Here is a 12,735-nt window from a genome sequence, read left to right on the forward strand (position 1 = left end):
CCTCCATCGTATCTGCCTCCACCACCACCCCCGGCAGCACATTCCAGGCACCCACCACTCTGTGTAAAAAAAAACTTGCCCCGCAAACCTCCTTTGTACTTACTCTCCTCACCTTAAATCCATGCCTTCTGATATTAGACATTTCAACGCTGGGGAAAAGATACTGGCTATCTACTCTATCTATGCCTCTCTCAGTCTTATAAACATCTGTCAGATCTCCCCTCAGTCTCCACTGCCCCAGAGAAAACAACCTAAATTTGTCCAACCTATCCTCGTAGCACATGCCCTCTAATCCAGGCAGCACCTTGGTAAGCCTCTTCTGCACCCTCCCCAAAGACTCCACATCCTTCCTATAATGGAAGCAACCAGAACTGAAACCAATACTCCAGATACGGCCTAACTAAAGTTTTATAAAGCTGCAGCGTAACTTCCTGACTCTTGAACTCAGTGCCTCAACTAATGAATGCAAATAAGCCATATTCCTTCTTTACCGCCCTATCATCCTGTGTGGCCACTTTCAGGGAGCAATGAACTTGGACCCCAAGATGCCTCTGCTCATCAACACAGTTAAGGGCCTATCCACTAACAGTGTGTACATTTGATCCCCCAAGGTGCAACACGTCACATTTGGCCGGGTTGAACTCCATCTGCTATTTCTCCACCCATATCTGCAACTGATCTGTATCCCGCTGCATCCTTTGCCAGTCTTCTACGCTATCCACACCACCAATCTCTGTGTCATCTGCAAACTTACTAACCCACCCATGTACATTTTCATCCAGGTCATTTATATACATCACAAACAGCAGAGGTCCCAGTACAGGTCCCTGAGGAACACCACTAGTCACAGACCTCCAGCTAGAATAAGTCCCATCGACCACTACCCTCTGTCTTCTACAGGCAAGCCAGCTCTGAATCCAAATGGCCAATTCACCTTGGATCTCATGCATCTTAATCTTCTGGGTGAGCCTCCCATGGGGGACCTTGTCAAACGCCTTACTAAAATCCATGTAGACAACATCTACAGCTCTACCTTCATCAATCACCCTCATCAACTTGTCAAAAAACTCAAATCCAGTTGGTAAGGCACAACTTGCCCTGCACAAAGCCACACTGACTGTCCCTAATTAGGCCATGGTTTTCCAAATGCTCATAAATCCTATCCCTAAGAATCCTCTCCAGTAACTTCCCTACAACTGATGTGGGACTCAGACTTTTGTTAACAGGATTATCCCCGTTTCCCTTCTTGAATAATGGAACAACATTAGCTACTCGCCAGTCCTCCGGGACCTCGCCTGTGGCTAGAGAGGACACGAAGATATTGGTCAAGGCCCCAGCAATCTCATCTCTTGCCTCTCTCAATAACCAGGGGTATATCCCATCAGGCCCTGGGGGACTTAGCCACCTTAGTGCTCTTTAAGAGACCCAACACTACCTTCTCCTTTATCTTGAAATGGCCTAGCAATATTAGCATCCTCCACACTGATCTCCCTATCCTCCACGTCCTTCTCCTTGATAAATACTGATGCAAAGTACTCATTAAGGACCTCACCCACATCCTCTGCTTCCAAGCACATGTTCTCTCCCTTATCCTTGGGTCTTCCTACCCTCTCCCTCTTGCTCTTGATGCATGCATAGAATGCCTTAGGATTCTCTTTAATCCTACTCGCCAAGGACTTTTCATGGCCCCTCCTGGCTTTCCTAATTCCCTTCAAGTTCCTTTCCGGCTTCTTTATAATCCTCAGGTGCTCTGTTTGATCCGAGCTTCCTAAACTTTACATACTTTTCCTTTTTCTTCTTGACTAAATTCACCACCTCTCTCGACATCCAAGGTTCTCTTACCCTGCCATCCTTGTCCTTCCTCCTTACTGGAACATACCTGTCCTGTACTCTGTGCAGTTGGTCTTTAAACACCCTCCCAATGTCAGATGTGGACTTGCCCAGAAACAGCTGTTCCCAATTAATTCTCCCTAGTTCCTGCCTAACGCTCCCGTAACTTGCTCTGCTCCAATTTACTATTCTCCCACAAGGTCCATACTTATCCTTATCTGTAGCTATCTTAAAACTTGAGTTGTAGTCACTGTTCCCTAACTGTTCTCCCACTGAAAGTTTGGTCACCTGGCCAGGCTCGTTACCCAACACCAGGTCCAGTACGGCCCCTCCTCTCGTTGGACTATCTACATATTGATTTAAGAAACCCTTCTGGATGAACCTAACAAATTCTGCCCCATCTAAACCTCTTACACTAAGGAGGTCCCAGTTTATATTGGGGAAGTTCAAGCCCCTCATGACAACAACCCGGTTAGTTTTACACCTTTCCTTAATCTGCCTGCATATCTGTTCCCCAGTATTCCGGTGGCTATCAGGGGGTCTGTAGTATAATCCCATCAGAGCGATTGCAGCTTTCTTATTTTTGAGTTCTACCCATATAGACTCAGTGGATGACCCTCCATTATGTCCCCTCTGAGTGCAGCTGTGATATTATCCCTGATTAGTAGTGCAGCTCCCCCCCCCCCCCCCCCCCCCCCCCCCCCACCCCTTTACCTCCCTCTGTCTTTTCTAAAACATTGAAACCCTGGAACATTAAGCACCCATTCCTGTCCCACTCTCAACCAAGTCTGTGTTATGGCCACAACATCACGCTCTTACACTTTGCTCCTGCCTGTGTTTACTGGCCCTGACCTCTACCTTCCTCTCAATCCCTCCACTTTCTGACTCGGTGCTCTGGTTCCCATCCGCCTGCCAAACTAGTTTAAGCCTCCCGAGTAGCACTAGCGAACCTCCTGGCCAGGATATTGGTTCCCCTCCAGCTGAGTTTATACACTTTTATAAAATCACCCCTCATTCTCCTAAGCTCCAATGAAAAAAAACATATGATACATGTTTGCAAGCGGGTTCAGCTAAACGTGCCAAGTGGACGATCCAGCTCTGTTTCCTCACCACCACATAAGCCAGACCTCAGCCACTTCATTCACTCTAGACAGCTGAGGGCACTGGATACAGCATCGGCAATGGGACAACATCCCAGCAATTGTACTGAAGACATGCGCTCCAGAACTAGCTGTGCTTCGAGCCAAGCTGTTCCAGTACAGTTACAACACTGGCATCTACCCATCAACGTGGAAAATTGCCCAGGCATGTCCTGTTCACAAAAAGCAGGACAACTCCAATCCAACTAACTACTGTCCATTGTGAATCAAAGTGATGGAAGCTGTTGTTGACAGCAGCATTTCCTCACTGACGACCTGCTCACTGGTACCCAGTCTGGGTTTCACCAGGATATCTTGGCTCTGGACCTCATAGCCTTGGTCCAAACATGGACCAATAGCCGAATTTCTGAGGTGACGAGACACAGGCTGATTTGACATCATTTGCCAATGTGACATTGAGCCCTGGTAAAACTGCTCCATCAGCTAGAGAGACACCGAGCACAAAGGATGATAACTGAGGTGGTTGGAGGTCAATCATCCCAGCTCCAAGGTACCTATCACTGCAGGGCAGTGCCATCTGCAGCTGCTTTACAATGTCAGATGTTCACTGATGTTCAATTCCATCCACAACTCCTCAGAAGATAAAGCAGTCCATGCCTGCGTGCAGCAAGTCCCAGACAAAATTCAACACTTGGCACACGTTGCGGAACTCCTTCCACAAAAGGTAGATGACCACCACCTTTCCATAGAAGGCAGAGGGTGGTGGTAGATGGAGCGTATTCTGCCTGGAGGACAGTGACCAGTGGTGTTCCACAGGGATCTGTTCTGGGACCCCTGCTCTTTGTGATTTTTATAAATGACTTGGATGAGGATGTGGAAGGGTGGGTTAGTAAGTTTGCTGATGATACGAAGGTTGGTGGTGTTGTGGATAGTGTAGAAGGTTGCTGTAGGTTACAACAGGATATTGATAGGATGCAGAGCTGGGCTGAGAAGTGGCAGATGGAGTTCAACCCAGATAAGTGTAAAGTGATACACTTCGGGAGATCGAATTTGAAGGCAGAATACAAGGTTAATGGAAGGACTCTTAGTAGCATGGAGCAACAGAGGGATCTTAGGGTCCATGTCCAGAGATCCCTAAAGGTTGCCATGCAGGTCGATAGGGTTGTTAAGGCAGCCTATGGAGTGTTGGCCTTCATTAGTCGAGGTATTGAGTTCAAGAGCCACGAGGTGATGTTGCAACTGGTCAGACCACACTTGGAGTATTGTGTTCAGTTCTGGTCAGCTCATTATAGGAAGGATGTGGAAGCTTTAGAGAGGGTGCAGAGGAGATTTACCAGGATGTTGCCTGGATTGGAGGGCATGTCTTATGAGGATAGGTTGAGCAAGCTAGGGCTTTTCTCTTTGGAGAGAAGGAGGATGAGAGGTGACGATAGAGGTGTACAAAATGATGAGGCATAAATCGAGTGGACAGTCAGAGACTTTTTCCCAGTGCGACAATGGCTAACACAAGGGGACATAATTTTAAGGTGATTGGAGGAAGATACAAGGGGGATATCAGGGGCAATTTTTTTTTAAACACAGAGTGGCAGGTGCGTGGAACGCACTGCCAGCAGAGGTTGTGGAGGCAGATACATTAGGGACATTTAAGAGACTCTTAGATAGACACATGAATGATAGAAAAATAGGGGGCTATGTGGGAGGGAAGGGTTAGATCGATCTTAGAATAGAATAAAATGTCGGCACAACGTTGTGGGCCTGATCTGTGCTGTAGTGTTCTATGTTTAAGGTCAATTAGAGATGGGCAATAACTGCTGGCTTGATCCCAAAACAATAAAATAAAAATGTGACATATGCACAGGGAACTTAACCCCCCAATCTGCTCCCAACACCATAGTGAATCAAAACGTCACCTTTGCAACATACGACACAGAAAGGTTTGAAAGGACAGACATATTTAATGGAACTGGGTGCTTTATACGCACCCCCTGGAAGTTTTTTTTTAAAAAGCCCTTCCATTCAATTTCATTAACATTGTGATGTCCCATAGAATCCAACTCCTTTAGCGAAGTCTTCTTCCCAAAATAACATGCAGTTTTACAGCCTCAGGACATCCCAAATTGCCTTAAAGTCAATGTACTTTTCAAGTGTGGTCACTGTTGTAACACAGGAAATGTGACAGCAATGCACAAGATCACAGTTCTTCAAACCAACCACCACTCACTCAGGGTCATTGATGAAAGACACTAGTTGGAAGGCAGCAGAGTCTACCTGGGACCAAGAACAATTGTGCTAACTATCAGTGGGTCCATGGTCAGCAGAAACATTTGAAGAATTACAACTCTAATGTATGCGCACGCCTCGATATTCTGAGCATACTAACCTTTACAGGTATCATGTTCTATGACCTAAACTCAGTGAGAGAATCTCCCTTACAACCAGAGCAGCAATTACCAAGACGTCTCTTGATATGATGACATGCAGTTAACTATAAATAACTCAGTTTGTGTATAACCCTAACTAAATTACCTCCCTACACAATTTAGACACTTAACTCTTCCCAGCCCTGGGCTATGAAATGCAGTATTTAAGGGATTTTAACGGCCTCCATTTTAAATGTTCCCCATCCCCCTTGATAAACACCGACAGCTGCAGGGTAATCCTGACATTTCCAACTGCAGCTTTCCTGCCAATCTGCGGCTAGCCCATCCACTGTTTTGGAACTGCAGTGAAGAGCACAACTGATCGCAACTCTCCTCTCACCAGGAACCCCTGTTCAGAGGTGGGAAGTGTGGCCAGGGCTCCATACCCACCGTAATGATACACGGTTGTGCACACACTCTGTACGCCAAGGAGCATACCATGCGGAATTCACTGGATCCAAACATAATCAATCCATCTACAAACAGCAGCGGTCTTTTACTGCAACATTGCTATAAAGAAAACCAGCCCATTACACTCTCTCTCTGAACGTGTTTGTATCTGTTATTCGCATCACCTCCTTCTGTTTGTACATAACCAGTTCTGAACTTGAATTCAAAGCTTGATTATAAAACATTTAAAGAAATCTTTATCGAGAAGCATACAGTGGAGGAGGGTGGAATTTAGCCTATTGAATTTGCACAGATCCTTTCAAAGAGCAATCTAACTTATCCTATCTCCCCTCTCCAGATCTCAACCATTTTTTTTTCCAACCATCAAAAATTCCCTTTCTTCTTTGTTCAAGGTTTGCCATTCTTCACAGTGGGAAGGAAAATATTTTCTTGCAGCCCATCCCACTAGTGTAAGCTCAATACCCCCAGGTACAGGACAGGATAGTGTGAGTTGGATGCAGAGTAAAGCTCCCTCTACATTGCCCCTGCCCTGGGGGGGTGCGATGGGACAGCACAGGTTAGACACAGTAAAACTCCCTCTACACTATTCCATCACACACTGCCTTTATCTGTCTACCTGCACTGCATTTCCTCTGTAACTGTAACACTATATTCTGCATTCTGCTTTCCTTTTTACTACTTTGATGTACTTATGTATGGAATGATCTGTCTGAATGGCATGCAAGCAACAGCTTTTCACTGTATCTTTGTACACTCCCAGAGCAGGAGCAGCACAGACTAGACAGGAGTAAAAGATCCCTCTACACTGCCCCATTACATCCCCAAGGCAGGGACAGCAGGGGATAGACACAGAATAGATCTCCCTCTTCACTGTCCCATCACACACTCCCGGGACAGGGGCAGCATGGGTTAGATACTGAATAAAACGCCTCTACATTACCACTGGTAATTAGAACTGCTACTTTAGCAATCAGATATACATTTCAAGAGAAGGAACAGAGGATGTGGGTGGGGAGAATTACCTACAGTAGTTAATTATTCTCTTAAAAAAACAATTCAAATTGCATATGTGTACTCTCCTGTGCACACAATTAATCATCGTAAAACATTTCAGGAATTAGAAGTTCCATCTATTGCATGTCTGAACTCCTCAAACTGCTCCTCTTTGGAATCCCATTCCCAACTGTTGCCTCTCCCCCACCCTCACATCTACTTTACCCCTGGCGAATACATAACGTGACACACCTTCACAAAAGCTGCCAGTACAATCCTGAATGCAGATGAATTTTTATTTTAAAGGAGGCATGAGCCTGGGCAAGTTAAAGAAATACCTCTGTAGGCTGGGCTACTCACCAGATGTTGCATTGTCCTGATCCCAGGCTTCCAATATTAACGTATACGATCTCTGAGAAGAAAAGGAAAAGAAAATTAGCTGAGATCAAAACCTATTCATGACCGAGTCTCAACATCCAAGCCACACACCAACCTGACTTGCAAATATATCACTGTTCCTTCACCATTGCTGGGCCAAATCCCTCCCAAACAGCATTATCGGTATACCGAAACCTTGGGGACTGCAGCGGTTCAAGAAGGCAGCTCACCACCACCTCCTCAAGGGCAATTAGGGATTAAATGCTGGCTCAGCCTGCGAAGCCCACATCCCTTGAATAATTATTAAAATAAAAATCTCACAACAGTATTCTACTTTTCCTAACTTCCTGGCCAATACTCACCTCTTTATTAATACTAAGAAAAATGATCTGATCATTATCACCTTGTTTGTGGAGTTCAGGATCAATACATATCTAGATCCAGGCAAGACTGAACCAGTAACTCTGAAAGGTCATCAACTTGAAACACCGACTGTTTCTCTTCACAGATGCTGCTCATTCCGAGAATTTTACTACATTCTTTTCATATTTCAGTAGGTTTTCAACTGGGTTACTGCTCGCCTTCAAAAGGGGCAGTGGTCAGGTGGATCTCACTGAAAGCAGTCAAGGTGTTCAAGTCGCTGGGACTACACTTTAGTTCAGCTCATCCATGTCAACAGTGCTGTTGGCCAACTCAATAGATTGCTTCTAAACCACAGGATCTCTGGAAAACTTGGACAAATAAAAGCACCGAGGGCCCTCCAGTTTACCGTCATCCTTGTAGTTACTCAATTCAACAATAATGGGAGCTGTTGATTAATTCTTCCTGTCGATCTCCATCAATGTCTACAACAGACTCAAACAGGAGATAAGGAAACCACCCCTACCCCTCCCCAGAGTGGAGAGGTTCAACATCCCTACTCCTGCCAAATTGGCCACATTCACTACACATCGTGGTGCAAATTACTCATACATTTTAAACACAAAATATGCTTTTTCTTAAAAGAAATGAAATTATTTTTCATTTGTAAACATTATTTCTGCCTGCTTCCACCATTTCCCCAGGCAGCCTGATCCATGGGTACTGCACACAATCACTGAAATATTTTGAACCTATACCCCTTCAACAACAGGACTGGATTAACAGTTCTGGACAGGGGGAAGGGGTGAGAAATCAGCACGTCACGGTTCCCATTACCGCCATCCCTGAATTTTAATCTCATCTAGACTGGCATTCCATTGCAACAGAGGCTGCTGCGCTCAGAAATATCACCCTCCTGACAAGGATTTGGACTGAAACCCTTTCCTACTCTTCCTGTTATTTCTAGTAAACAGTAACAATCCTGTGACAGTAATGGAAGACCTTCGAGATCAGCCGCTGCACTGAATAACCCTGCCAACAATTATCAAAGGCAGCCAATCATCTGTGTGTTGAAGGCGATTTGGCTGAGCAATGTTCCAGACAGAATGCCAATTTCAGTCTTCATATTAACCAAAAGTGATGTACAATTAGTAGTGAAGAGCAGGAAGGGGGGTGGGGGGAAGGGGGGAAAGGAGTACTTGAATCTAATTCTTGAACTTAAGAGGAGCAAGTGTCCAGAAAGTTAGATGCTCTCTGGGACTTCACCAAGAGGAGAAAGACACCCTTAATGGAAATTTGAGCCAAAATACACGGGATTTCCAAGATTACAACACACATTTAAAGAACATCAGAAGAAAATAAGAAGTTTCGGTAACATTTATTTTTGCTAGCAGGAGTGATCTTGAAACTAATGCAAGGACCCACCTGACTGAACAGGAAGGAAGCCACCTCCCCTTACCCAGTCTGACACACAACTCCACCCGCACCTCAACATGATCCAACTCTCCTCCAAGGACAACTAGAGTCAGGGTCATGTAGAGGTACAGCAGGGAAACAAGCCCTTCTGACACACTGAGCCACCATCAGCCACCCATTTTCATTGATTTTTTTTTATTCTCCCCACATTCTCATCAATTCTTCCCACCCCCAGCTTCTACAACTTATCTACACACTTGGGGCAATTTACAGTGACTGATTAACCTACCGATCTGCACACCTTTGGGATGCGGGAGGAAACCGGAGCTCTTGCTGGAAACCCACACGGTCACAGTATGAACGTGCAAACTCCATGCAGACATCACCAAGGTCAGGGGTGAAGCCAGTCTCTGGCGTTGCAAGGCAACCACACTGTGCAGATACTCTAATGGAAGGCCCACCACCAGATTCACGTGGCAATGAGGGAAGAGTACAACTGCTAACATGGCAGTAATCACCGTATCACAATCACCATCTCGAAAAGTTCTCAGTCAGAGAGATACAGCACAGGAATAGGCCCTCAGGCCACCGAGTCAGTGCCTGCTACCTACCTAATGGCACATGTGTGCCATTAACTACTATGTGATCCTACATTATTTGCCCCACATTCTCATCAACTCCCCCATACACTAGGGGAATTCAGTGGCCAATTAGCCTATAACCTGCATGCCCTGTGACGTGGGAGGAAATTAGAGCACCTGGAGGAAATCCACGCGATCACAGGGAGAACATGCAAACTCCACACAGATAGCGCCAGAGGTCAGGATTTAATCTCAAGTCTCTAGCACCATTCTATTTGCTGCATCACTGTGTCTCCTTCAAAGAAAATGACAATTTTTTTTCATCCCTCCTCACTCTTACTGGAGGTGGTCACACTAGCAACTTTGGGTTATTGCCACACTATCTATTCCCGACAAACCTAGATTCCACACACATTAACAATGGATGGTCTGAAAATAATCTTTAATTACTCAGATCACATTTCCTTACACCTACTGAGCGTTTCCCAATTTCAATCTAACTCAGTCCATGGCTCATAACACATAACCAAACACCCAAATTTAGCCAGCCCCAATTACTTATATTGGAGAAGTTCATCTTTTCACCAAATCAAGTAGTTACCAAGCATGCAACATTACAACTCTGCAGCAGTACTGCAGCACCAGAGCATCTTCATTTGTACAAACCCAAACACAATTAGGGCTTGGATCAACGTCTTAACTTCCATTAATTTCCACAAATTACAGCTCAACTTAAATCTCACTTTGCTTCAACTTTTCCCACTCTATCGAGACCTTCCTATGTGTGAACTGGCACAGTTTTGAAGGGTGTGCATTAACAAAGGGACTTGGGTGTACGTATGCATAAATCTTTGGAAACAGAAGGGCATATTGAGAGAAGGGTTTGAAAAGGATGTGAAATCTTTGGATTTGTAAACAGGCTCAGCATATGAAAAAGCAGAAAGATTATGGAGAACCTGTACAAAATACTCATTAGGTCACAATTAAAAACACTGCATCCAATTCCGATCACCCGCACTTTAGGAAAGATGTTGAAGGTCCTAGTGGGGTACAGAAAAGAATGTCCAGGTTCAGTCTGATCTCCAGTGTTATCAATGTGGAGCTTGCACATTCTCCATTTCCCCCAGGTGCACCAGTTTCCTCCCGCATCCCAAAGGTGTGCAGATGATAGCTTAATTGGCCCATTGTAAATGCCCTGTGGTAGGTGGGGTGGTAGAATTGGGGGGGGGGGGGGGGCGGTGAGTTGAAGGAATGGGAGAGTACAAAATGGGATTGGCATCAGGGTAGTGTAAATTGATGGTCAGCATGGACTTGCTTAGCCCCTAGGTCCCGTTTTCCATGCCGTATGAGTAGAGGATTGGTGACAAAAGCAGTTCAACCCTAACCTTGTGTCTATTATACAAGTGATTTTTGGCTCTGAAGACACTGCAATGCAATTGTGTCTCAGTTTCATCTCCATTACCCTGTATGTAGTTCCAGGACGCGATTACACAGTGGAGGTTGCAGTTGTCTAGAACCTCACAGTTCAGTCCAAATAAATTTCCCAATTCAGCATTGCCACTATAGAGAGGCGGCGTCAAGAGATAGGGCTATACTCAGTTCCTCAGCCAGCTCGTTATTGTGATGTGCCCTTCTTCCCAGCATCCGTGGCACAATAAAGACATTACCCACTTTTTTGATGTGTGTGGAAATGAGCAAATAAATGGACAAGAATCTTGGAGAACAAAACAATTTAAGTACATGTTTCCTATAAACCAACCAAACAAACATATGCCATCATATACCTTTATCGCATATATCCATTCAACACAATCACTTCCTGCATCGCTCGTACTACCAGCCTCCATGTTATTATTTCACCAACCAAGCCCGCACGCAATTAAAACCACATTTAAAGAGTCAAATTTAACTCATTACAATACGGACAGCAAAGCAGCCCATGCCAGAGCCACACAAATACAAAAATCCCCCATCAAATCCTTTTTAATCACAAGAGCTTCAGAAGCCACAAGTCACCTTTAACAAATCCCAACTTGTGAGCAGCCCTATAGTAGGATTGGAATAGTTAATTCCTGCAAGGCATTAGGTCATCGCTAGAAAATGGCCTACAACTCTGCACTTGCTCAAGGATCCTATGTGCTGGAGGGATGTGGAGTTTAGAGCAAACTCCTCAAACATACCCCGTTTTTAAAGGCAGAACTCAGGAATTGTGCTCAAGTGGGCAGCTGCTTTTCATCGTGAATTTGACAGCTTCTCAATCCTGCTTTTCTTGTTCACTGACATGGGTTAAGTGGCAGAGCTACCAAAAGAACATTTGAAAAATAAACAGTGACCCACTATTTGAGAAGCATTCTGTTTAACCTGTTGGAAGAGTAGAATTGACAAGGCAGACAGGGCCACATTTCAAACAAATTGATACAATTGCTGCTGGGGTGTAACAAAGGCATGTTACAAGGTAGACACAGAGTCCAGAAAAGAGATATACAGTAGGTGGGTTAAGCAAATGGGCAAAAAATAGGCCAGAGTATAAACACAGGCAAATGTGAGGTAGGATTTTGTAGGAAGAACAAAAATGCCGACTATTTAAGCAGAGGGTCCACAAAACAAAGTTAGCACGTAGATGTGGAAAGTAAATAGGGAGGTAAATGGAATAATAGCCTTTGTTGCCAAAAGTATAAAAGCAGGGCAGCACAGTTAGATCTTTCCAAGGCACTGGTGAAACCACCTGAAGAACCTTGTACAATTTTATGGAGACACAAGAGACTGCAGCTACTGGAATCTGGAGAACACACAAAGTACTGAGGGAACTCAGTGGGTCAGGCAGCATCTGTGTAATGGAAATAGACAGTCGACGTTTCGGGTCAAGACCCTTCATCTGGACCGGCCAAGGTCTCGACCCGAAACGTCGACTCTCCATTTCCCTCTATAGGTGCTGTCTGACCCACTGAGTTCCTCCAGTGCTTAATCTTCTGAACTGCATCTGTATGCCTCCCAAAACTAAGCGAAGGTTCATTGCCCCATTTCTGAGATGAGAGGCCATCTTATGAAGAAAGGTGGAGCAGGTTATGCTGACACTCACTGGAGTTTGGAAGAATGAGAGGAAGAACAAGATTCTGAGAGGGTTTGACAGGGTAGATATTGACGTTTCACCGTATGGGGGAATCTACTTGGCAGAGTTTCAAAGGGGGAGCTCATTTAAGACAGATTACGAGGAATTTCTTCTCAAAAGGTCATGACTTTCAGAAG

The 12,735-nt window shown here is 44.9% G+C and overlaps 1 protein-coding gene across 1 annotated transcript in view; it reads right to left on the reverse strand.

Annotated features, from left to right (window-relative positions):
* Window positions 1–12,735, reverse strand: part of LOC127579547 (protein jagged-2-like) — a 216,593-nt gene that overhangs the window by 145,210 nt on the left and 58,648 nt on the right. The window contains 1 exon segment of the mRNA XM_052032445.1: window positions 7,115–7,166. Coding sequence (XP_051888405.1) covers window positions 7,115–7,166 — 52 coding nt within the window.

The sequence above is a fragment of the Pristis pectinata genome, chromosome 1, assembly GCF_009764475.1.
Source record: "Pristis pectinata isolate sPriPec2 chromosome 1, sPriPec2.1.pri, whole genome shotgun sequence".
Lineage (NCBI taxonomy): Eukaryota > Metazoa > Chordata > Chondrichthyes > Rhinopristiformes > Pristidae > Pristis > Pristis pectinata.